The sequence below is a fragment of the Solanum pennellii genome, chromosome 6 (genome assembly GCF_001406875.1).
Source record: "Solanum pennellii chromosome 6, SPENNV200".
Taxonomy (NCBI): Eukaryota; Viridiplantae; Streptophyta; class Magnoliopsida; order Solanales; family Solanaceae; genus Solanum; species Solanum pennellii.
In genome coordinates, this window is record NC_028642.1 from 49,941,606 (window position 1) to 49,967,030 (window position 25,425).

Genomic DNA, 25,425 nt, shown 5'->3' on the forward strand with positions numbered 1-25,425 from the left:
CTGAATATTATTATTGAAATAACAAAAACACAAATCCGCAAGCAAATGTTACTGTGTAAATAGAGATAGCAAATAGCCAAATACCCCTTTTTTGCCTTTTGGGGAGTGAGAGCGACAAACATAGAGTGGCGCATGTAACAAACGCCTATTTTCATTAGGATTGTCAAATCAGAGGAAAGGATCAAAATAGTCCCTTTCCTTTCTGTTAGGGCTCGAATTGATTCTTGAATTTTTACATGGACCATTAATAGTTCCTTATGTTTGTAATATTGATGCACTTTCGGTTTTCCTTCAAAAATTTTACCTATTTTTTAGCATTTATTTTTATCCACAACCTATGTATGAAATGTTCAATCGTTATTTTATATATTTAGTAGAAATAACAACTCCATATGAACGAATGTGAGAAGAAAAACATTTTTATTTTGTTTCGTAAAAACCGTATTGCAGATAAAGTCGAGAGGTTTATCATGATAATTTCACGTGCAATAGTATAATTTTTTCTTTTCCTGCAAAGTCATATGTTAAAATGTTTTTTAGTTTAACTGCAGTAATATTTCTAGTAAACAGAACAAGGTGTTTTTCTTATCATCTTCTCTCAGATAGAGATAGAGTTAATATTTCTATTATATATATAAAAAGACGATTGAACATTCCTTATATAAAATTTTGGACAAAATTAATGCTAAAAAATAGGCAAAATTTTACGGGAGGTTCAAAAAGTGCACCAATATTGCAAACATGAGGGACTATTAGTGCTTCATGTGAAAACTCAATGATCACTTTGAGCCTTAACCCAGAATTGAGGGAATATTTCGAGCCTTTCCTCGCCAAATCGCCACAGACGTCTATTCTCCTTTCCCTTCAAGACGAAGTCATAATTTTATATGTTTAGAAAATTATTGATATAATAGATCCGTGAATGATTATAAAAACATAATTGTTTCTCAAAATCCTTTTCACATTCCCTTTTTTTCTATTGTATTTGTGGTGAGTGTTTTTGTAGATAAATATTAGTATTTATTTTTTTGAAATTATGAAATATATCTTATTTGTAATACACAAAATTAAACAATGCATAAGAAATAATTCACGCATAACAAGTGAAAACGTAACTAGTACTAGTATCAATAATGTAAGCATTACTAATACACGTTATTATACTTTATTCTTGTACACCCTACGACTCATCAATCCTTTATTTAATATTCTCTGTTAGTAATTACTTGTCCATTTTTTCTTTTTAGTTGTTCCTATTTTTTTTCTTTTTGACAAATCAAGAAAAAAACATTATATTTGCCTATTATACTCTCAATTAATTACTTTGAAAAATGTTGAACTTTTTGAAAAACTTAAATTCTTAATTCATCTACTTCATAATTAATAAAAATAAAATGATAAAATTACTATTTTTAATAGATATGTCAATTAAAAAATATACAAATAATTAAAAATAGAGAAAGTAAAATTTATATCCTATATATAATAAACAAACTAACAAATAATGGTAGTAGCGATACAAGATTTATTAGTAGTATACATGAATAAGTGCGATTAAGGAACAAACAATCATAATACACTGAATTAAACAATGGATAAGAAACATCTCATTGTAACTAAATAATACACCATATTCAATTTAGCTTCATTTGAACTTATTTAACTTATTTTTCTTTTTAATTTATTTTTTTTAAAAAATATTTTTCTAAATTTTTAACAATTTTTAATTTTAATTTTTTACATGATATATTTAACATTATAAAATTAAAATAATTTAATATATTTTTAATTTTAAAAAATAAAATTCGTAAGTCTTATTTATTGATTTTGAATTAAAAAACAAATTAAAAGAAATGAGTACTTCCAAATCATCCCAACGCCTCTCTACCTATTATATACTTCCTCTATTTAAAAAAGAATGACATAATTTTTTTTCCTCTGTTAAAAAAAGAATGACATTATTTTTTTTTTCGTCTGTTTCAAAAAGAATGATCTGTTTTATTTTTTGCCAACACTTTAACTTTAATTTTTTCACGTGGCATATTTAAGACCACAAGATTGAAGGACATTTTGGTACATTTGACATAACTTTAATTTAGAACCACAGGATTAAAAAATTCTTTTTTTTCTTAAACTTCATTCCAAATCAAGCTAGGTCACTCTATTTGAAACGGAGGAAGTACTTTTTGTTAATTGTTTATTTATATATTATTTTAAAAATAGATTTTTGTTTTATTTGTTATTTTTAATACGTGAGGAAAAAATAATTTCACGATATATTCTTAATATTATTTACTTATTCTTTAAATTATTTTTTCAAAATGTAACTCTCTTTCCGTTCTTATTTAGTTATCACCATTTTAGGTTCCACGTCTCATAAGAAAACTAGATAAGTTTATCATTATATCCTTATTTAGTGTTGTCGTAAGCTCAAGTTTTTAATACTCGAAATGATTATGAATTAGATTATTTTGATTAATTAAATTAACTAATAAACATAAATTAATTATCTAATCTATCTATGTTTTTTTCAAAACTAATACTCCCTCTATCCCTATTTAGTTGTCCACTTTAGAAAATGCACACATATTAAGATAACAATAATTAACATAGTGAAGTTATAATTTTACCCTTATTAAATATGGTTTCAAAAAGGATGAATTAAAACTTAGAAATTTACAAGAAGTTTAAGTAAGGGTATAATAGAAAAAAAAATTTGTCCTTTCTTGATTTGTCAAAATGTACAAGTAAATAGGGACATCTAAAAGAGAAAATATGAACAAATAAATAGGAACAGAGAAAATAACTCTGAAAAATAAACTAAAAAATAATATCATTTATATATTATTTTTGTGAAATCACAAATATTAAAAAATATCTATGTCCTTTGAAATGACTCTCGAAATCAATTCCCTCTCAATATTACATATATGCGGTACACATAATAAATATACCATAGTGACACATATAACACATATAAATAGTGAAAATAAAACTCAAAAAAATTATTTTTATATGTTCTATCAAACGATCTCGCAAACATCTTTTTTTTCATTAAAAATAATAAAGTTGTAAGGTGAAGAAAGAGAGAGAGAAACACAAGTTGCCACAGCCCTCGTTTTGATACTTGGCCCCCTCTATAGCATCGAAAACCCCACAAATCTCAACAGCCCTTTCTCTCATCTTCTCTCTCTCACTTTCTACCTGTAACTGCTCAAGTTCCACAGACAAAAAGAGAGTGATGAGTAGTAACTGGGCACAATGGAAAACGAGTATTAATACTACTCTGACTCCATTTCATTTGAGTAATGAAACTACTATAGTGAGATCCACCTCTCTCTCGTGATCTCATCTTATATCTATTTTCCGCCTTTAATGCCTCGGTTGCGGAGTAGTATTCTACTCTTTTTTTCACAAAACCCAATTTCATATTTCTCTCTCTCTTTCTTCTTCTTCGCCGTATTCGAATTCAGCTTTTGTTTTTGTTTCAGGTTGATCTGAAGACTAGTATTTGTGTTACGTTGTTTGGTTTTCAGATGTAAATCTGTCTTTATTGCTCAAAAAGACTGACCCCCTTCTGTTTATTTTTTCCAGTTTTGGGGTTAAGTAGTGTGTAACAGTAGTCCTCTGTTTCTACTCTGTTTTTGTTTTGATGGTCTGTAAGTGATGAGTGCTTAGTTTGTCAGTAATAGGGTATTTCTTCTTAGTGGGTATTTTGCTAGGTTGAAAATTTGAGAATGTTGACTTGTATAGCATGTTCGAAGCAGCTTAATACTGGATCTCTGCGTGAACCAGAGGAAGATGAAACGGCTGCAACTCCCAGCAAAAAGCAAGCCATTAAAGCCCTTACCGCTCAGGTGGTTTTTTTTTCTCAATGAACTTGAAAAAGCTGTTGTTAAGTGCAAAAGCATGTATATTTAGCTGTGGTTTTGATGTTTTTTTTTTCAGATCAAGGATATGGCAGTTAAAGCTTCAGGAGCGTATAAGAACTGTAAGCCATGTTCAGGGGGTTCAAACAATAACCAGAACCCTAACTATGCTGATTCTGAAACTGGGTCTGTGTCTGAAAGATTTCATTACTCGTATAAAAGGACTGGGAGTTCAAATTCAACACCAAGGGTGTGGGGTAAGGAAATGAAAGAGAGATTGAAAGTTCTGTCCAGTGGTGAAAGTACGCCGGTATCAGTAAGTGGCCGGAGTGAATCGGTTGTCGGTATGGAAGAAGATGATGAGGAGTCCAATGAATGGGTTGCTCAGGTGGAGCCTGGTGTTCTAATCACGTTTGTTTCTCTACCTGAAGGTGGAAACGATCTGAAACGAATTCGATTCAGGTATTCTTTTTCTCTGCTTTGATCTGTTCTTTGAAAGTTGTTGTTTGTTTGCGAGTATTTAGTATTACTGTTTCAATTTTTCCTGCTTTTTTTCTGTGTGGCGCCGAATGGCCTTTTGATGGGTCGTTTTCTGGAATGTGATTTATAATTGTACAGTAGACTTGTAGTTGGATATATCTGCACTGTGCTGCACTATGCCAGAAATTATGGAGTGGACCAAAAGTGGGTCTTTTATCCAGGCTTAAAATAGTGGCTTGCTGCCTTAACAAATTGAATCTATCCATAGTACAAAAGAAGTATTATACAATATTCAAGCATGAGTATTTTTCTCCCCACGTCAAATGGAAGATTTCATTAAGATTATCTGTTAGTATTAGATTTGAGAGCAAGTAATTGGTGAACAACCAGGTGGAGCCGATAGTCAGTCCGGTTTAACCGGTTATTTGTACAAGTCTTTAATAATTTGTTATGTAAGAGGGGACACCTAGTTACCTGGCAGTAGAACAAGAAATCTTTCTAAACTAGATATATATCATATTGACAAGACTGAAACTATCCAATTATGTTACGTTTAGATACGTCAATTAATAACATCATATATCACTTCCTCTGACCCTATTAACATGAAAGCTGAATCTCAAATGATTTGGCTTGATATATACTTAACTTGGTAAGAATATGTAGAAATGATCATTGGAGTTGGTGAAAAATTGTATTAAAAATATGATTGGTATGGAGATGTTGTTGAAGCTTTAAAGATTGGAATCTTTGAATAAATAAAATAAAATTATTCGATTAATAATGTTGTAATTCAGTAGCGGATGTAAAGAAATTAGAACTTGATGAGCAAAAATATGTCTATGTCTACAATATTTTTGGTTGGAGTTTTGGAAATTTAGTGAAAGATTAATTTGTCAAATAAATTATTTAGATGATCTTTTGGAATGTAAATTGAATGTTCTTTATTTTGTTAAGTTGGTTTAGGGTTTACTATATTTTAACATGAACAAATTTAACTAGGAAAAATGAAAGATATAGACTTTGGTGATGAGTGTAATTAGTAAATTTTTGACATATAAAGAAAGAAAATCTTTTGCATTTCTTTCTTCTACCTATTCAACAAAAAGAATACTCAATGTAGACTTTTTGTGTCTTCTTTGTAGAACCAATGTCAATGTGACTAATCAATACATTGAATCTTCCAATAAACCTTTGGACTTCTTAGGCTTTAAATACACTCAACCCTCTTTCCTTCTAATATCACTCGTCCATTATATTACCAAGCAAAAAAATCTTTAGTATATAAACATGACCATCTCTTCTTCCACAATTGGAACTCCATGTGTTGTGCGAAGAAGATGGTACCATATGGATTGGGAGATCGAACTGTTGAAAGACGAAGTAAGGGACCTTAATTATTTTGTGGAAGAACTGTGGGAGTTGAGGCTTTGTTTCCATACGTACATTGAGGAGGTTAAGAATGCGAACAAAGAAGAGGGTGGTAGCCATGGATGTGCTACTCTATCAATGTATGTGTGTGTGTTTTTATTTTTGGTGTTGTTTTAACTTTATGAAAACTCTAGATCTCACAGATATCAATCAATTAGCAAAACATACATTAAGAAATTTTTAGATCAAATTGTGTTGTAGTCATATTTATTTTAATATTTATGAAAGTAAATTTTTTTATAGGATAAATTTAGGGCAAAATTAAGGCCCATATTGTAATTCAACTACTTTTTTTGTCAAGAAGTGAAAGAATGACCAAGGGCCTACTCCAAAAATATCAGTCTCAATACATGATGCAATCTGATACAACAAAATTTTAAACTAAACATAACAAAATAAAGAATATTTAATTTACATTTTAAAAATCATCCAAATAATTTTTCAAAAACTTCAGCCAAAAAAATTGCTAAGTACTAAATGATTTCATGGATAATTTCACTCTATCTATTTGAAGGTTCCAATCTGCATCATCATACTTGTCATATTTTCGGTACAAGCTTCTACCAACTCCAATGGTCATTCTGACCAAGTTGAGTATATACTTGTCTTTTCTTCTTAAAAACAACATAAACATTGTCCATTAAATTTATGAACGAAAGAGAGAGCGAAAATAGCCGAATTTTGAAAATGTAAACGAAACAACAATGGAAGACAAAGATTGGAAGAAAAAGAGTGGATACATAATGGAAGAAAATCATTTGGTATTTGACAGGGTTATTATTGGCTAATGTTTTGGATAGTCAGGTAGCGGTTTGAAATTTGGAGGGCAAGTTGAGTGCAAAAAAATGTGAATTTACCGATTCACCCTTGTAAGCCCCTCTAATTACGAAAATAACTCCAAAAAGCACTAGTTGTGACAAATATAATATTCACTACAAATTAACATCTCTCTCCGGTCTTTATAGATATACCTTGCTTCAGTTATTGGTAAATCAAGCCTAATCATTCATGTTTACTTGTCCTCGAGCTTTGAGGTTCGGCTTTCATGTTAACTGGGAAGTGTTAGAGAGCGTGACGATTTTGGTATATGATGTTAATGATTGGCCTATTTAAGCGTAACATAATTGGATAGCTCCACTCTTGCCAATATCATCTACATCTAGTTTAGGAGGGTCTTTTGTTTTACCGACAGGCAGTTGTGTATCCCCTCTTACATATCAAACTATTGAAGACTTGTGCAAATAACCGGGTAATAATGGAGGGTAGAACTGACTGGTTGTCTGTAGAACATGTCTACATGACTGCTGACAATTACTTGCTTTCAAATCTAATACTAACTGACGGTCTTTAATGTAGTCTTTTATCTGACGTAGGTAGAAAACACCCATGGACATTTTTTCTGCTGACTCATTTTTATTATGCATATGTGTTTACTGTTTAATGCTACTGTGAAGTAAAATTGAACTAGTGGTTCTTGTGATAACATGTGACCTTTTTTTTTAATCCTCTTGAGTATATGCTAAGTTATCACAGCCCTTAGAGAATTTCAGCTAACACCTGTGCCTAATTAATCATGAGCATGAGTTTTCTTATTGTTGGTCATTTGTCCATTAGTAAGTGAACTTTTGAATTTCTTGAGGAAAATAAATACTTCTTCCGTTTCAATTTGTTTTACCTACTTCTCCTTTTTAGTAAATTTCAAAAGAACTCTTTCCCTTTTTAGCAACTCTTTAGTTTCATCATCTTCACATAAGAACATTTTAGTACTTTTGAGTTCTGATATATCTTTAATTTAAGACCACAAGTTTCAAAATTTTTCTTTATTTTCTGAAACTCTGTGCCAAGTCAAAGTAGGCCAAACAAATTGAAACAAACAGAGTAACGTATAAGTAATTAATTCATTTCTGTTTGGAAATATATGGATTCATATCTTTATCAGGTCATAACATTAGCAGAAACATTTTTGTTTTTAATTTCATTTTGGCGACCAATTTTGTTACTACCTTAAACTATAACGCGAAAAGTAAAGCGTCTTTTTTTCCTTTCTAGTTTGCAGTTCAATTCTTGAGTATGTCAGTGTGGGCTTTCACCTTCCCTTCATAGCATGCTTCTATTTCTGCCTGAAATTATACAAAGTTGACTAATTAGATTCTGTTTATTGCATGAGCTGCAACTGAAAATTGTGTCTTGACAAAATTGATTGTGATGTATTAAAAGCATTGTGATCTTGCTCCTCCTGTCCCAGCACTATTTTCCTAACTCTGCTATTGCTTCAATATTAGAGTCAATACTACTCTGAAATGCTGTAATCACTAATTGCCAGTCAAGTCCTGAGTTTTGGAATCTTGAATTGGAAGATAAGCTCAGCATGATATTCTTTGGTTCAGAATGAAACTTTATTGAAGTTGCAGACCTCATTGGTTGTCTTTGTTGAGCTGTCAACTTCCTTATGTCACTACTACTGACGACTGTAATTAACTGAAGGAGGATGGTAGTGATGTAATGCTTTGCCTTTTTTATCTGAACTGCAATAGTTGCAGCTTTCTCATGAGCATATTTTTGTATGCATGGGTGACTGATCTTTATGATTGAATGCATCTTCCTCCTTCCCCACAGGCCATAATTGGTAAGCTGGTTGAGAGTTCTAAAATGTTACTGATATTTTTTTCCAGCCGTGAGCTATTTAACAAGTGGCAAGCTCAACGTTGGTGGGCCGAGAATTATGACAAGGTCATGGAATTATACAATGTCCACAGGTTCAATCGACGAACAGTACCGTTGCCAATCCCTCCGAGGTCTGAAGATGAGGTGAGCCTTGTGGTTTAGTGGCAAATGTTGCAACCAATCCTATTAAATTGTTTGGAGCAGCACTCTTGCCTTCTTGCTCTTTTGTATTGCAAGTACATGTATTCATGTATGTTTCTTGTTCATTATATGTACCATTTTGTTTCAGAACTTGAAGCTTGATTATGCTGAGAGTAGTCCAGTAACACCTCCACTAACGAAAGAGCGTCTCCCTAGCCACTTTCATCGTTCAACAGGAGTGGAACACTTGTCATCAGGCTCTGTTGAAAGAGGTCCATCACAGTCTCATCATTATTATGATGCAGGTGGTCTCACTTCGACCCCTAAGCTCTCCAACATCAGTGCGACAAAAAGTGAGGCACCGTCAATGGATGCTTCTGCACGGTCTAGCTCTTCAAGGGAGGCTGATCGCTCAGGAGAGCTGTCTGTTAGCAATGCCAGTGACGTTGAGACTGAATGGGTTGAAGAAGATGAGCCTGGAGTCTATATCACGATTCGAGCGTTGCCTGGTGGTACTCGAGAGCTTAGAAGAGTTAGGTTCAGGTTAGTAATTCTTTTATGCGCTTATCAGCTCCTATTTTATAACTGGACAATATCAGAAGAACTAAATCTGTCTTTATAGTACCAACTTGCCGTTTGCTGGCTTCGGAAACTTTTACCCTCTTCTTCATATTCTCAAACTGATTAAAATGGACACGGGCACAATGAATAAGTAAAAGATTCCTTTTAAATAGATCTGAATATAATGTGGTCACTGAATTGATCCAACAGTCCATTTTCTTCAGCACTGCGCTCTACTCTATATGCATCAGTTCTTCTTTAGTGAATGGCAGTGAGGATAGAGGGGTTGTGAACTTTTAGTTGCATCCCATCAACTGAGTCATTTTATCTATACAAGAGTGAAATTTGTGTCATCTTTGTTCCCTAATTCATAAGGGCAATTTATCCGTCTACTAAAAAATGTTCGATGGTTAAAATACTGAGGGATTTGCTTTGATACTAGTACTAGTATATCTAAGCTTGACATCCATCTATATATTTAAATGGGGATGTTTTCTTGTTCTTTCCATGCTTTAAACTGTTGAGTCATTCCTAAGGCTGATCACTGCTCCAATATTGTGAAAGCGAATCTTCTCCTCATTTCATGATTATGATCCATTAGCAAATTGAGTAATCCTTAATGAAACAAAGCTCAGAAACATAATCTTGTATATAGTTGTGTCTCACGATTGAAAGATCAAGCAAGCTCTTTTCTGATGCGGAATGATTTTTTTCTTTGCAGTCGTGAAAGATTTGGAGAAATGCATGCCAGGTTGTGGTGGGAAGAGAACAGAGCCAGGATCCAAGAACAGTACTTGTGATTTAAGACATAATTTGGAGTTCATATTCATCCATAATTAGTATCTTAATGCCTACTGTACTTGGCATCCATCTGGGTACTCATTGTTTTCTTTCTCTTAAACTAGTGTTTAGGTTTTTCTTTTTCTTGGTGGAAAGGCTTAGAGGTCTTTTTGTGGTTGTACTGACTGATGTGTAGTGACTGTTTATGAAGAAATATAGACACAACATACTACAAAATCATATGAAATGTAGCTATGCTGCCATGATTTTTGAATATGCTTATAACTAAAAAATCAGTCATTTTTTAGTTCACAACCTTAATCTGTTGGGTTGCTTAAAATAATTTCATTAAAACACTAGCGTGAATAAATAGCGCAAATACTCTGAGGTATCAAATTTGAGCTCTGGTTATCGAGAAAATTATGTTGGGAGAACCACTTACAAAATAAGGCTTGTTGTTTGCAATTTAAATTTATTCGATTATCCAGTGCAGAATCAAATTTCGGATTAAAACTCAAAATTTTTTCCCTAAAAATAGAAATATAAATTTCTTAAAAATGAAACGAATAAGTTTCATCAATGACATTTCATTATCCTCCCAACCTTCAGAAACACTTCATCTTGACCGTACAAATAGCATAATATTTCATAATATTTGTATAGATTATATATAAATATTTTTAAAAAATCTTTTTTGGTTAAAAATAGAAAAAAATAAATAAAAAATATTCACTTAACTTTTTTTTTTTTGAAAACATTCTTCAAGAAAATACTTCCAATGAAAATCCATTTTCCATCTCCGACAACACACCCAGAACACAATTATATTGAGCATATGGATATTTAGCTATTTTTGAAAAAATGCTGAATTTTCTTATCAAAGCTTTTTCAACGAACACAACAACAAATACTCTTCCAATTTTTTTTTTAACCATATCCTGTCGGCAATTGATTGAGAAATCAGCAACCTGTTGATTTGAATCAGGATTTTCTCCGGTCAAGCTTGTTGCAGGCACTGCCCAGTTCAACTTGCAGTTTCAGCTTCTGGGTTTCGGTAATGTCTTCTTACTTTCACTTCAGCACTTGTATGATTCCTCAGAAGGTGTACAGTAACAAATTAAAATTTGAATTTCTAAAAACTCTTCGCATATTTTAATTAGCGGAGATGTTGGATGTAGTAGTCACAAGACAGAGGTAGGCCGAAAAAGTATTAGAGGAAGTGATTAGACAAAAAGTTTTGAATGACTTTCTAGTCAGATCGTTCCTGCGTTTCGGAGGGTTCAAGCTTATGGGTATTCTTGTAGTTGTAGTTTTTCGATTTGTATATTCATTTGTTTGTTGTGTTTTGGCTACTGCACTATTTTGTTGTTGTTCATGTTCTTTTCTTGTAGGCTTTGCACTGTTTTTCTTATTAGTTGTTATGTTTTCTGTCACTGTTTTCTTCTTCTTTATACCTGAAATTGCTGCAAGTGAACCGAGAGTCAATCGGAAATAACCTCTCTACCTCCACGAAGTAGTGGTAAGGCCTGCATACACTCTATCCTCCCCAGACGTTGTGAGATTTCACTTGGTATGTTGTTTCTGGTGTTGTTGTTTTTCTTCTTCTTCTCATAACCCTGTTTTGATAGAAGATGCCTTTTTTTGTTTTAAAGAAAAAATACATTCCATATTTGTTTTCATATGACAATATTTGGTTAGGAATATGGAGTAGTTCAACATGTTTATTTGACTTTAGATTATATTAGTGGGAATAGAAGAACGCTCTAACGTGATTGTTGAGAATTTAGTTTAATAGAGAAAACATCACATCAGAATTTACAACAACAACATACCCAGTGTAATATCCACAAGTAGGGTCTGCAGAGGGTAGGATGTATGCATACATTACCCCTACCTTTCTCGGGTACGGAGGCTGTTTCTGATAGAGACCCTCGGCTCAAAAGGAATATTATCAAAGCAGGAATCGCATCAAAATTTGAAATCTCAAAAGTTCACTGGATTTAGCTGTATTGAAATAGAACAGAACATTTCGCAATGTCCTCAAATAGGACTTTTGTCATATGAATTGCAACTGACAGTAACCGATTATGTGACAAATTTTTGTCCTAGGCACACCATGATGGCAGGATTGATGCAGTCTTCTCTGTGTCAATTTCCATGGACAGTCTTTTCAGGGATGTAGCCAATGGGAAACTGGGAATAATGGGATCTCTTAATTTCTTTTTTGGAGAGCTTTTAAAGTTCTTATCGAAGCTTTTTCAACAAAATACAACTACATAGACTCTTTGAAAAGATTTTCTCTGTCGGCAATTGATTGAGAAAAGTTTGGAATTATAACTCTTTGATTTGAATCAGGAATTCAACTTGATCAGCATAATAGGACAAACTGTCAAGCTGCCTCTGTTGTCTGGATAGTCTTGTTGCAGGCACTGCCCAGTTTAATTTGCAATTCCAACTTTTGGATTCGGTAATGAATACTTACTTTCACTTCAGCACTCGTATGATTCCTATGTACAGTAACAAATTAAAATTTGAGTTTCTAAAGTCTCTTCTCATATTCGTCAGCGGAGATGTGGAGGGGTTGGATGTAGTAGTCACGAGGGAGAGGTAGAGCTAGAGTAGGCTGAAAAAGTATTAAGGAAAAGTGATTAGACACAACATGATGCAGCTTCTGACCTTAGATAAGAGGGAGAGGGAATGGAGATTGCGGACCGCCTAAAAGGGTAGAAGATTATAGCTAGTGAACTGTTGTGCTTTCGAATTTCGATGGTTCAAGCTTATTGGTATTCTTATAGTTGTAGTTTTTGATATGTATATTCATTTGCTTATTGTGGTTCGCCTACTGCACTATTTTGTTGTTGTTCATGTTCTTTTCTTTGTAGGCTTTGCACTGCTTTTCTTATTAGTTATTATTCTTTTGGTCACTGTTTTCTTCTTTATACCTGAAATTGCTGCACTTGAGCCATGAGTCAACCGGAAACAACCTCTCTCCCTCCACGAGGTAATGGTAAAGCCTACATACACTCTACCCTCCCTAGACGTCACTTGTGGGATTTCACTTGGTATTTTGTTGTGTTTGTTGTTGTTCTTCTTCTTCTCATATTCACTTCTGGGCTTCTGGCTATCTAAGGCACTGTTTGGATAGAAAATGCTTTTTTGTTTTGTTTTAAAGAAAATATACATTCCATATTCGTGTTCATATGACAATATTTGATTAGGAATGGAGTAGTTCAACATGTTAATTTGACTTTAGATTATATTAGTGGCAATAGATTAAAGCTCTAACGTGATTGTTGAAAAGTTAGTTTAACAGAGAAAAAATCACATCAGAGTTTTCAACAACATACCCATTGTAATATCCGGATGAAATGTTGTGCTAAGAGTAACCTGAGTATCAAGACCTTTCTGAAATGACTTCCAGAAATGAGAGGTAAACTGAGATACATTACCCCTACCTTTGTTGGGTAGGGACGCTGTTTTCGATAGAGACCCTTGGCTAAAAAGGAACGTTATCAAAGCAGGAATCACATCAAAATTTGAAATCTCAAAAGTCCAGTGGATTAAGCTATATTGAAATAGAACGGAACATTTTGCAATGTCTCCAAATAGGAATTTTGCCATATAAATTGCAATTGAGACAGTAATTGATTATGTAACAATTTTTTGTTTTAGGCACGCCATGATGGCAGGATCGATGCAGTCTTCTCTGTGTCATCGAGGGAATTTCCATGGACAGTCTTTTCAGGGATGCAGGCAATGGGAAACTGGGAATAATGGGATCTCTCAATTTGTGCTCTCAACTCAGAGCACATCGGGTCCTTGCATATGCCCAACAAAGGATGAACAAAGGTCAACTAAGGAAGACGTTGTCTCAGCAAACTTCCCTCATCATCAGTCAGGTGACAAATTTTGATATCTCCAGCTTTATATGTAGTTGACTATAAAATCTGAGTTGTCATTTTTTCTGCTGATCTTTTCACCACACTGTGGCCGGCATAGATATGGCTTCCTTAGGCTATTTAGTGTTTATGTTTTCATATTTGAGTTGAGGTAGCACCATCGAAAGACATTGTCATAGCTTTGTTTTACAACTTAATCAGGTCATGAATTTAATCTGTGGTTAAAGCCATCAAACAGAAGAAAATTCATTGATGTTTTGTTTCTTTGGGAATTTCCTATCACATGAGGTATTTTTCATTGAGAAGAGTCCTGTACGAACTGAACTAGATATAGCAGGTATTGTGTCTTAAAATCAGCTTGAAATTACTTCAATCATTGGCTTCCTCCTTTCAACTCGGGATGCTTAATGCTACCTTCTTTTTTTATAAAGGTAAAGTTGTATTGTTTTGCGCATTAAATGTATGCTGGCTACCTCCAAAAAGTTACAAGCTATTTCCATAATGACATAGATCCTAGGAAATCTACCAATTGTTCTACTTCTTCTATACTATCTTCTTTACACATAAAAACATGTTAATGCAATTTTCTTTAACCTTCGGAATAGTGTTAGTAATATTCTAATGCACCTCAGATTTCTCTCTCCAAATAGCCCACCAGACACAAATAGGTACCCTAATGCTACCTGTTATTTAGTGCTACAGGCTAATTGCCATAAAATCTCCTATTAGGTCTTCTTCTGTTGCAGGAGGTCAAGCATTTTTCTATTGCACCCATTTACTTTGCTACTTTAGTAGATCTACTAAAGGAAAAAACTATTTTCTTTCTTCTTGATTCAATGATTAACAATTCGAAACTAGGCCTGACTTTTTCTTAAAGATAATAGGTTAAGATTTAATTGAAGTTAGCTATTCCAAGATATATAGCACAAGTGCCTCCTAATGTGGATGTAAAGCTTTCTGGTAGGGGCACGAAGCTTCTTAAAGTGGTTCTTAAAAAACTATTCTCACTGTAATTTTATTGTCTTTCCTGTAGATTCAATGATTAACTATTTGAAACTAGGTTTGACTCTCCTGAAAGATCATTGACTAAGATTTGATAGAAGTTAGCTATTCCAAGAGATGATGCGAGTGCCTCTTAACGGATGTGAAGTTTTTCGGTAGGGGCAAGAAGCTTCATAAAGCGGTTCTTAAAAAACTATTCTCACTGTAATTTTATTATCTTTCTTGTTGATTCAATCATAACAATTTGAAACTAGGTCCTACTCCTTAAAAATCATTGATTAAGATTTGATAGACGTAAGCTATTCCAAGAGATATGGCGTGAGTGCCTCCATATGGATGTGAAGCTTTCTGGTAGGGACAAGAAGCTTTATGAAGTGGTTCCTGCTGGATGAGATGAGTAGAAGTCTTGATTTCGTTTCTACAAAATAATAACATGAGTTTGCGCCCTCTTGCCCTATCCTAGGTGGTCAGGTTTACTTGGAACCTAGACTGTCAGGACTAGCTAGTTTCCCAGTGAATTATTGAGGTGTGCCAAGCAGACCTGAACCATAAAAAGGAAGTTAGAGAACTCTGTTTGGTGCTTGAAGTTAAAGAACTTCAGGCAGTTATTCATTTGGATGTTCGATTATCTTGTAGATGAGTAGAATCATCACCATCAGTAAGAAGAAGAAGCTAGAGAATTCTTTTTGGTGTTTAAAGTTAAAAAACTTGCAGCACAAAATGCTTCATAAATTGGGCTTATCTTTTATCATTTCATGTTCGATTATTTTGGGATCAATAAAGATGAAGGAAAAGTATACCTCTTACAATCAAATATTAAATACGTTTAGAAATCAAGTGTAATTACATGTTCCTTCGGAGGCCTTTCCTAGATGTCAAACAATCATCTCAGAACTGGTACAGACAAGGGGAATCTGAAGAATAAAGTGCAATTACGTGTCCTAATATCTTAGGCCCTATTTTTTGCATTAAGATGAAGACATTTGAATTTGAATGCATATTAGAGTGAGTAAGGTTGTTTGTTTTTTAACATCTGTATATGCATAATTTATTTATTTTAAAATATAATTAAGATACAATTCAAATAAAAAAGTTATTTAAATATTAGAAAAATATATAAATAAAATCATTATTTGATAAAAAATGAAACATTTATATTCGCTAGTAATGGTGTAACTGGATTGCAGTGGCGGTGGTGATGGTGATGGTTGGTACTAGTGGCTAGTAATGGTGGTGGTGATAGTTATGATGGTGAAGGTGGCTGGTGTTGTAGTGGTTGGTGCGATGGTGGTGGTGATGATGATTGTGATAGTAGGTTGATGGTAGTAGTTAGTGGTGGCGGAAGAATGTGAGGTGGTTGATGATGGTGTTAGTGTTGGTGGTAGTTGGCAGAGGTGTTAGTTGTAATTGTGGAGGTGGTTGATAGTAGGAATTGTCCAGAGTGGTGGTAGTGACCGGTAGTGGTAGCGTCAATAGATATAATTAATGATGGAAGTGGTAAGTGCGGTATCGACTAACAATAGTGGTTGACAGTGGTAGTTGATGACAAAGGTGGTTGGTGATTGGTGACGGTGGGTGTTGTTGACCGTGGTTATGGTGATGGTAGAGGTGGGCGGTTGTCGACAAAGTGGTAGTGAATAATATTACACTTTATTCAAGGTTTTAATGATTTAGACCAATTCAGAACAAATAAATGTTTAAATCTTAACGTAAACAAATGCATTTAATGCCTAAGGTTTGAAACATTCAGATTTAGACCTCCATGAAGTGCAAAAATAATGAACCCTAAGACTTACTTTGCATGTGCTGATTATCCTTGGAAAATAAATATGCCTGAGAACTATAAAGGGAAAAGTACTGCCCGATACCTATGAGCCATCTAGTTTACAAAATATGTATACAATGTATATGTAGTGTATGCTTAATACTAAATATTGTACATGCCTCTAGTGTATATTCTGGTTATGTATGGTAATTAGATGGCCAAATAGTATATATTGGTAACCATCCCAACTGTAAATCCCCTTCTAATAAAAAATAGATCAACTGAAGGACATCGCGATTGTTGCATTTAGGTCCATATGTATACCTTTGAGTTTTCTTGTTAAATCTCAACCCTTAGTGTCATGTAAGTTATACATTAAAATATAGCTCCGAACAAATATGTTTGTGTGTGATTGTGATTCAAGTTATGTCTGCGTGCTTTTGTATATGTGTTGAAACTGAGAGCATTTAAAGCTATCTTTATGTGATTATCTTCACTTGTTCAATTTTGCTTTCTCCTCTTGGGCAGGTTGCGTATAAACTTGTTGAATTAAATGTCTAAGCGGCAGTCAATGTCGCGTCCTCTACTCCGTTTTTCGTAATTTGGTTTTTTCTGCTCACTTTAGTGTTGTAACTTACTACAGAAGGACATCATGTGTGAAACCTAGGTTAGCCTTTGAACCAAAATGGGAAATAACATTAAAATTCTGAATACTTCTTCACAACTTAAGTGGTTGAAGCAAATGCCTACCATTTCTTCTCCGAATTTCCCCTCTTACCCTCTTCAACAGCAGAGGCAGCGTCGAATGCTTATACCGAAATAATTAGCTTCACTTCAACACTTGTGTCAAAAATCAATGCTTTTGAACCCAGAAGAGTTATCGCAAACTGCACAGCCGACACAACAGCAATTGGGGTATCCGCAGATGCATCAGAATCAGCAGCTCCAACAGCAACAACAACAACCTCAGCAGGTTTTGCATCAGCAGCAATCTTCTCCAGCAATGGATTTCCCTGGTGGTCGCGATTTGCTGAGTTTGACTGGATCAGAACCAGATGCCACTGGATCTGGGACAACGACTCCTGGGAGTAGTTCAAGCCAGGGGGCTGAAGCAAGCAATCAGTTTCTTGGGAAGAGAAAGATTCAGGATTTAGTTTCACAGGTTTTCCCTTAACCTTCTTAATCTCCAAAGCTTTCTGTTTCCCTTGGTGGTTACTCAAGCCAACGTTGGAATCAATTAATTTTTATTTATTTTCACAATCAATTAAAAAAAATTGGTGCACAAAGTATGTGAAAAGGCTGTTTTTGGCAGATCTCGGTTCAAGGGAAAAAAATAGCATACTTGTAAAAACAGTTAATTTCTATATATAAGTTTTGTGGTTATTAACACTGCAACTTTTTAACATCTTTCCACATATTATGATAATGTTCCAGGTGGATCCTCAGGCAAGAGTTGATCCTGAAGTTGAACAGCTTCTTTTAGAGATCGCTGATGACTTTATTGATTCGGTGAGGCATAGAAATGATTTTTTCTTTGTTATCGTTATCTTTTTTGTTAGGATTGCGTCAGGAGGTTGGGAGACTGCGGTTTTCATGTTTTGCATGCTGCCTTTCTCATTCATTCACGGTTCAAGTTCTAAGATTGTTAGCTTTGATAACTGTGGTTGAATACATTGACATAGCCAGTAAAGAGGATTTTTTCTTGAAGGGTCATCGTATGCTGATTCTGTACTCTTCCTTTCACACTTACCCTTCACTCAAATGTAAACTAAAAATTTTAAAAATAATAATAAAAGACCCCCCTATTTTCCCATTTTTTAGTTGTAATGCCAAAGAAAATATCTAAGGCATGACAAGGAACCTTTTTTAAGAAGAGTTTCCTTTTGAAATACTTTCTGGAGAAACATTGATTGTTTGTCATTTTCTTTGCTAAGTTTCATGTTCCATTCCTCTTTGTAGGTTACTACATTTTCTTGCGATTTGGCGAAGCATCGGAAATCTTCGACTCTGGAGTCCAAAGATATACTGTTACATTTAGGTTTGTGCCAGCAACTGCAAAATATGCAGAGTTGTTTACTTTGTTTTGTTTTTACAGAAAAAACAAGCTATTTATCATTTTTTTAGAATATAAGAGGAGTCATTTCATACTTCATCAAAGATGATAGAATTATATAAATAAAAGGTCCTAGTTGTTGCATATATTTTCATAATAAGTTCATTTTTATTGCTTTCTGTTAATGAGTGTGTTTTTTACATGACTATATGGTGGGATCCTCTGCATTTAGCCTATACAGAGGTTTTCTATCTGGAATGTAATTAGAGTTACAAAATTTGACACATACTCCATTTGACTCAGACTGGGACCAAACTTCGTTTTCATGTCAGTACAGTGTACCAACTACCATCAGTCTCCACAGTTTAATGTCTTTAGCTCTTTGAGCTTTTTAGCTACTTATGCGTTCAGCCAACTAGTAAAATTTGTATTCCACCACCTTATAATGTATGCTTCAAGAGTTGCTGGTGAATATATGATGAAAACAGTTTGAATTGCTAAGCTTTCTCTTTAGTTGTCAGGAGTGGCTTTGAAGTGAGGTGTGACCTGAGTCCTGACTTAGTTAAATTGTTGAGTATCTGAATAGTCCTTGTTGCATCTGAGAGAGTGATTGTGTGACACTGTCATTGTATACAGTATATATAATGGTTTACCTTTTCGTGAATAGATTTTGACTTCCTCATTTGTTTAGAACACGTACAATGCAACTCTATCTTATTCCAACACGTCAACACCTGTTAAAATTTTGTTAGGCAACAGCTTTCTGCTTTGCCTAATGCAGTTGATTTGCTATTTTTGACGGAAAGGCTGCTTCATGATCTCATCAATGCAGTTGTTCCTGGGAATGTTTACATTCGGTCTATCACTGCTTAAGATGTTTTATAACAGAATTTGATTTAGAAAGAACAAAAAATATGGTATTAGTCTAAGTTAACTATGATGTTCTTTACAGAGAAAGATTGGAATTTGACTGTCCCAGGTTTTTCAAGTGAGGATAAGAAACACCGACCTGAACATGTAAGCTCTTCTTCCTCTCTAACTTTCATGGGTGGTATACTGGTCTATCTTATATCTACAAGTAATTGAGGAGTTCTGTGAGTTGTAATCAATAGTTAATTATGATCCATGGCCTCTGAATACTGAAAGTACTCGATAACATATTTCTTGAAAAAGGAAAAGAAAGGCTCAATAACTTAGCTTTTTGCCCAAGTCTTGTTTATTGTAAATTTAAGTTTCTGACATCGCGTTATAAGTACTTCTTGATCTCTTTCTGGTCAATGATTGTTGTAACGTTAAGCTGAGTGGAAATTCAGGCTGTTTTATTGACAATATGTTTCTAAACTTTGTGCAGTCATCAGGTGATCTCTGCAAAGAGCGTTTGGAAATGGTGAGTTGAGAGTTGTTTTGTGTTAATACTACCTGCATTTATTTTAGGTGTATAATTCATAGTCTTTGTGCTTGACTCAGATACCTGCCATGATGGAGGCTTCACCACAAGCTGAAGCAAGTACAAGCAGCAGCGCGAAGGAGATCGTCAGTCCAGGGCTGGGTGACCAGGTTGGTTCGACTGACATAATCGGACCATTAAGTTCAGAGGAATTGGCTTCACCATCTAATGGTGAAATATAGTTCAACTATAACAAGATGTGATGTCCCCTGGAGATTGGTATACCCCTTGCTTTACTGTAATAAAACCTTTTTCAACTTTAGTTTGCTTGTCGACTGAAGAACGTAAACATAAGTCTGTTATGAATTTTCATGACCTTTTGTTGGTGCCCCTCTTTGGTATGTTATGTTAAGTTTTCTTTATTATTTTCTATGTTCTCTTTACTTCTGTACTGTTCTGTTAGCTGCTCCGGAATCTAAGACTGGGCACGGGACCGGACCGAGATGGTTTGATCGGGATGTTGACCGGTACCGGGATGAATAGGACCGATATTATCGGGATGAAAACTCGGTTCCGTCTTGTCCCACTATATACCGGGATAGAATCGGATTGGACTGGACGATACATTTAGCTATTTTAAACAATAATTTTTTTTTGAATTACGAAAATATGAATGTTTTTTTTTAAAGTTTAATAGTTTATAAAGTATTTAAGTTTTGAAATTTATAATGTTTATTTGTAATTTTATTTTAAAGATATTTTTCTAAAATTTTTACTTAAAAGTATGTGTACATTCTATCCTTCCTAGATCCCGCTTTTGGGATCATAATGGGTTTTTTGTTGTGTTATTTGCGTGATTGTTTTACATTATGCCATTTTTGTCATTCCTTTTGCCACCTCCTCAAATCATGTGTCTAAGCTCCCGTTTGGTCATAAGTTTTTCACTTTCTGTTTTTTCAAAAATATTTTAAATACATCGTTTCTGAAGATGAATATTTTTTGAAGTTCCAAAAATTAGTTTACGAGTAGTTTTTCAAGCTTTTGAAGTCCTAGACTCGCAAAACTTCAACACAAAATGCATATCCAACCATAATTTCATTCTCAAAAAATCATTTTTCATCTTATCTTGAAAACCCCATATTTTTGCATTACAAGAACATTTTAAGCAGCCTTATTTAGGGCTTAGCTTCCACCTTATGCTTATGACTGGGCCGATCTATCAAGCCCAGTCTTATCCGGCCCAACTCTTCGCGTCTGTGTTGAGCCAATTATTTACCAGGTTAACTAAGAATCTGTTAGAATTAACTTAAAAGTTAATCAAATCTGTTTTTTAGTCATTTTTAACTTTTAGGAGTATTCGTCAAATTTAATAATAACTTTCAATGAGGTGTGTGTATATATATATATTGGATGGGAATGGAATTTAATATTGGAGTTTGGAGTCCCATTTGCAAGCCATGTTCACTTCATGGCTTTACATTTCTTTGGATTTATAGACTATATAATATAATACCATTAGTATATGATTTTTTTTCCCCAAAAGTCTTAATATTAGCCTGTCAGTGAGATGGTCGGGCTTCTTCGTAAATACATTTTTTCTTCTTATAAAAATATAATCCCATAAAAAGAAAACAAATGAGAAAAATATATTTTCTTCTTCTTTCAACAGACAAACTAAATTATATTACATGAAGATTCAATGTTACAAGAATTTAACATGTTATCATTCACAATAAACTTTCCAAACTTTGAGTTGCCATTTTCAAATTTTTGAGTTGCCTTGAAATATCATTAAAAATTATGATAGAATGAATATAATCTCTTTGCTTTAAATTGATTTTGAATGTAATATAGAAAATATTTAGTCATTTAATATATCTTACCAACACGTATTTAAATTAATCCTTATACAAATACCAAATATAGAGTAAGAGAGCGAAAAATCAAATAAAAAATAAAAATAGAACTTGAATATCCTAAGTTTATAGGATAAAATGCGACTCTTTAACCTAATGCATGAGACAACAATTCAAATAGATTTTACTCCCTTATTTGGTTAAGTTATCTCTCGCTAATAAGTATTCTCTTTTATCTCAAATAAATAAGATTTTTTTTACTATCGATCAAAAAAAAAGTATTTCTATATTTAGTTATAGTTCAATTTTAGAATGTTTATTTTATCTTTAATAAAATGATTTATAGTTACACAAATATTACTAACTATTTTTAGATCACAAATTTTTGAACACTTTTTTTTTACAAAAATTCATATTAAATTAAACTAGATCGATAAAGACTGTTAAAGTTTATTTTCTTACATTATGGATTATGAAACTTAAGTGAGTACCAAAAATCAAATCCAAAAACACAAACATGTAAATAAGTCTTACTTCTTCTTTTCTCTACAATGGCTTTTTACTTAATGTTCGTTAATCATATTAAAACTTAATATAAATACAAGTGATAATCTCATTCACTACAAAAATTTTGTGCTTTTTCTAGCTTTAGCACAATTTCTTACTTTATTATTGCGTTGTTAATTATAAAAGCGATGCTTTTAATTAAATTACTCTTATTAGCTCAAACTCGAGACTTCCGATAATCTGCCAAAATGTGAAATTATGTTGCATTTTTTATTAGGTCATGGAATTAATTTACCAAATTAGACCCACCATTGAACGGTTCCATTTCTCTCTCTAACAGCCACTTCTCTCTCTTAACTTCATCGTCCCCCATTTCTGTTTCCTCCATTTCTCAGAAACAGGGGTTAAGGTTAACCCAATTTACGACCCGATTCTATCCCATATCCGACCCGTTTCCCTGCGTAATCACCTCGACACCAATCTATGATACCCTAGTTCTTGGGGGCATCATCATCTTCAACAGTTCCTCTTTGATTCTTACAAATTTCTGGAAGAAATCAACATTTTGGGATCGTTTTTTTGGGCCCCATTTGGTTGATTCCTCGAGATTAGAGAGACAATTGGTGGGTGCCAATTATTTTGCAGATTGATGAACCCTAGCTATTTATGCCTGATTGTTAAATTTGGTGAAGATTTTGCTTAAATTGAAGGAAAAACCCAGATGTCAGGAGGATTTGGTGAGTTGATTTGGATGAAAGGGGTTCAAATGAAGGTAAATGGGTTTTGAAGATTCATATAGTTGACACCAAATTAGCTTTGAATTGAGGTTTAGCGATTGGTTTGCTCATGTATGGATCCTTCATTGTTAATCTTAAATTTTTTGGGTGTTTGCTTTTGCTTCCTTGCTCTTGCCGTGCAATCTCAGCAAAATGTGAGTCCTCCTCCTCCGCCGCCGCCGCCGTCTAACCAATCTCCACCTCCACCTCCTCCGCCGCCTCCACCACCATCACCAGGGCCTCCTCCTCCCCCATCCCAGCTGAAATACCATCCTCCACCACCAACAAAATCTGTGAATTCTGCGACTACCTCGGAGAGTAAACACTCTAATCATGATAAAAACCACCATAACTCTTACGAGAAATCGCATCAACCAGCAAAGAAAAAGAAGCCAAATTTGGGGAAGAAACTGGGGTTAGTGTTTGTGGGTGTTGCTGGGATGTTGCAGGTGTGTGTGGTGGCGTTCTTGCTAATAAAGAGAAGACAATTGTTAAAGGCTGGTAGTAGATTTTGATGAACATTTGAATATGGATGTATATCAGTTAGTCTAATTAATTCAGAATTTTACGAGAGCGCGAATGGCAATGAACACGGCATTGATGAATTAGAAGCATTGGGTTCATCTGACATGTAGATTTCTGCATTTGCATTGGTGGCTACTGTAAATTTGGTAATTCTTGATCAATATTCATATTTATCTTACGTTTTTCTCGTTTATTATGAATGAGTATCAATGTATCATGTATTACTAGTGTGAATGATTTAGAACTCATTGTGATTTTTATGTGTTCCATTATTTCGAAATCTACTTTCTCTGTAATTGTGCTGCTGCTTTAAGTGAGCATTTATTCAACAGATGGATCGATAAAATTGAACATTCCGGTAGTCTGAAGCTGCTAACAGCTTTTGTCAAACCTTTTTGCTGGAATATTCCGTATATGTTTGTTATTAGGTTTGGTCTGCTCTTTAGCTGAAATATACTGTACTGCTGGAAAGCTTTATCCTTTTTTCGATGATAATGAACTATAAAGAATGTACTTTTGCAGAGCATGTTGAGAAATACAGATGAATGTGCAGACTTCGGATGCTTCGTTTCTAGTTGCTCGTATGTGTAAGAATCAGTTTGAAGTTCTCGATAAGATCATTTGTAGGTCTCGATCAAGCATAACAATTCAATTAAAAAAGAGAAAAGGATTAGTAGTGAAAACTCATGGTGCTATGTGAATTTGTACTCTCTTTTGCATTTGAATGATCCTACCATTTTTTTACTAGTTTAGAAGAAACTAACTAATTCAAGTAACGGTTAATGTAGATGAGGTGAACCTTTGGTGTTTGAACCTGGTTGCACGTACCTTGACTAATCCACCGAACATTCCAAAGAATGGGGAGTAAATAGATACTCCGACTTCAATTGAATGCAAAACTAATTCTTGATGATGGGATTTGCTTGGTTTGTCCTAGAATTAACTTGCTATTTGTTCGCGGCTGCTAAAAAGTGTTTTGAAGTTCTGTCTAACAGCAAAAATACCTTAGTTACTGTTTGTGCTACCTTGTTGTGTTTCTGTAGGAATAATGCCAACCCTTCATGACTCCTGTGTTTTTTGGTATTGCAGGTCTCAAAGTTGTAAGAATGATATCTTGCTTCGTTTGTCAATTCTAAGGGACTGTCCTGGATTTGTTCTGGAGAACATAGTGTTACGTCTTCTCTGTCCGGTGAGTGAAAAATGATGTAGGGAAACGAGCATACTGTTGATGAAGGCATGACCTGTCATCGTCGCAACTGAAAGATGATTTCTAATGTAGAGGTTTAACACTGTAAAACTCTTTTAACTGTTGGTATAGTCTAACTGTTGCATCTGATATGAAAACTTTCTAATACGCTGGCAAAATAATTATCTACCTTGATTCTTGAATAATGTTGCTTTATTGCGTTATAATATCTATATAGTAAAAACATATTTCTTACGTTGAAGCGAAGTTGAGTAACCTGAGATTTCAGGTTCAAAACTCAGCGGAGACAAAAAATACTAGGTGATTCTTCCCATTTGTTCTTGCCTTTGTGGACATAGTTACCTGGTACTTCATATCTGTTGTTGTGAAATTAGTCAAGATGCGCAAAAGCTGGTCTGAACACCACGGTCATTAAAAGAAAAAGGTTGGAAGGCTAGGACCACTGAAAAAATGTTATCTTTAGTCTGAAAATATGTTCCTCTTTGGTGTGAGCATGTTTCTTTTTTGACATGATAATATGAA

General features: G+C 34.0%; 3 protein-coding genes across 4 annotated transcripts; all 3 read left to right on the forward strand.

Moving 5' to 3' along the window:
• Nucleotides 1–3,050: 3,050 nt before the first annotated feature.
• Nucleotides 3,051–10,200, forward strand: LOC107023429 (protein Brevis radix-like 2). The gene is made up of 5 exons (XM_015224122.2): nt 3,051–3,857; nt 3,949–4,331; nt 8,453–8,588; nt 8,734–9,128; nt 9,868–10,200. Exons 1-5 carry the CDS (start codon nt 3,738–3,740, stop codon nt 9,944–9,946), a joined length of 1,113 nt encoding a protein of 370 aa, XP_015079608.1. The 5' UTR covers nt 3,051–3,737; the 3' UTR covers nt 9,947–10,200.
• Nucleotides 10,201–10,663: 463 nt separating this feature from the next.
• LOC107023430 (transcription initiation factor TFIID subunit 12b-like) lies at nt 10,664–20,457 on the forward strand. 2 transcript variants are annotated; one of them, XM_015224123.2, is made up of 9 exons: nt 10,664–10,980; nt 12,282–12,393; nt 13,599–13,825; nt 17,465–17,754; nt 18,027–18,101; nt 18,552–18,630; nt 19,598–19,662; nt 19,997–20,032; nt 20,113–20,457. In XM_015224123.2, the coding sequence occupies exons 3-9, from the start codon at nt 13,606–13,608 to the stop codon at nt 20,272–20,274; spliced, it is 927 nt and encodes a 308-aa protein (XP_015079609.1). In that variant the 5' UTR covers nt 10,664–10,980; nt 12,282–12,393; nt 13,599–13,605; the 3' UTR covers nt 20,275–20,457. The 2 variants fall into 2 exon arrangements, with proteins under 2 accessions (XP_015079609.1, XP_027773476.1); XM_027917675.1 differs by lacking the exon at nt 12,282–12,393.
• Nucleotides 20,458–22,678: 2,221 nt separating this feature from the next.
• On the forward strand, nt 22,679–25,088 carry LOC107021492 (probable inactive serine/threonine-protein kinase slob2). The gene is made up of 2 exons (XM_027917421.1): nt 22,679–23,842; nt 24,786–25,088. Exon 1 carries the CDS (start codon nt 23,246–23,248, stop codon nt 23,684–23,686), a length of 441 nt encoding a protein of 146 aa, XP_027773222.1. The 5' UTR covers nt 22,679–23,245; the 3' UTR covers nt 23,687–23,842; nt 24,786–25,088.
• The last annotated feature ends 337 nt before the right edge of the window (nt 25,089–25,425 follow it).

Excerpts from the sequence above, each read along its gene's own strand:
- LOC107023429 (XM_015224122.2), top strand. The coding sequence starts at position 3,738 with ATGTTGACTTGTATAGCATGTTCGAAGCAGCTTAATACTGGATCTCTG. Across the intron at positions 3,858-3,948 it reads TTAAAGCCCTTACCGCTCAG|ATCAAGGATATGGCAGTTAA; the intron begins GTGGTTTTTTTT and ends TTTTTTTTTCAG. Across the intron at positions 9,129-9,867 it reads CTTAGAAGAGTTAGGTTCAG|TCGTGAAAGATTTGGAGAAA; the intron begins GTTAGTAATTCT and ends TTTTCTTTGCAG.
- LOC107023430 (XM_015224123.2), top strand. The coding sequence starts at position 13,606 with ATGATGGCAGGATCGATGCAGTCTTCTCTGTGTCATCGAGGGAATTTC. Across the intron at positions 17,755-18,026 it reads TTCAGGATTTAGTTTCACAG|GTGGATCCTCAGGCAAGAGT; the intron begins GTTTTCCCTTAA and ends ATAATGTTCCAG. Across the intron at positions 20,033-20,112 it reads GCAAAGAGCGTTTGGAAATG|ATACCTGCCATGATGGAGGC; the intron begins GTGAGTTGAGAG and ends TGCTTGACTCAG.
- LOC107021492 (XM_027917421.1), top strand. The coding sequence starts at position 23,246 with ATGGATCCTTCATTGTTAATCTTAAATTTTTTGGGTGTTTGCTTTTGC.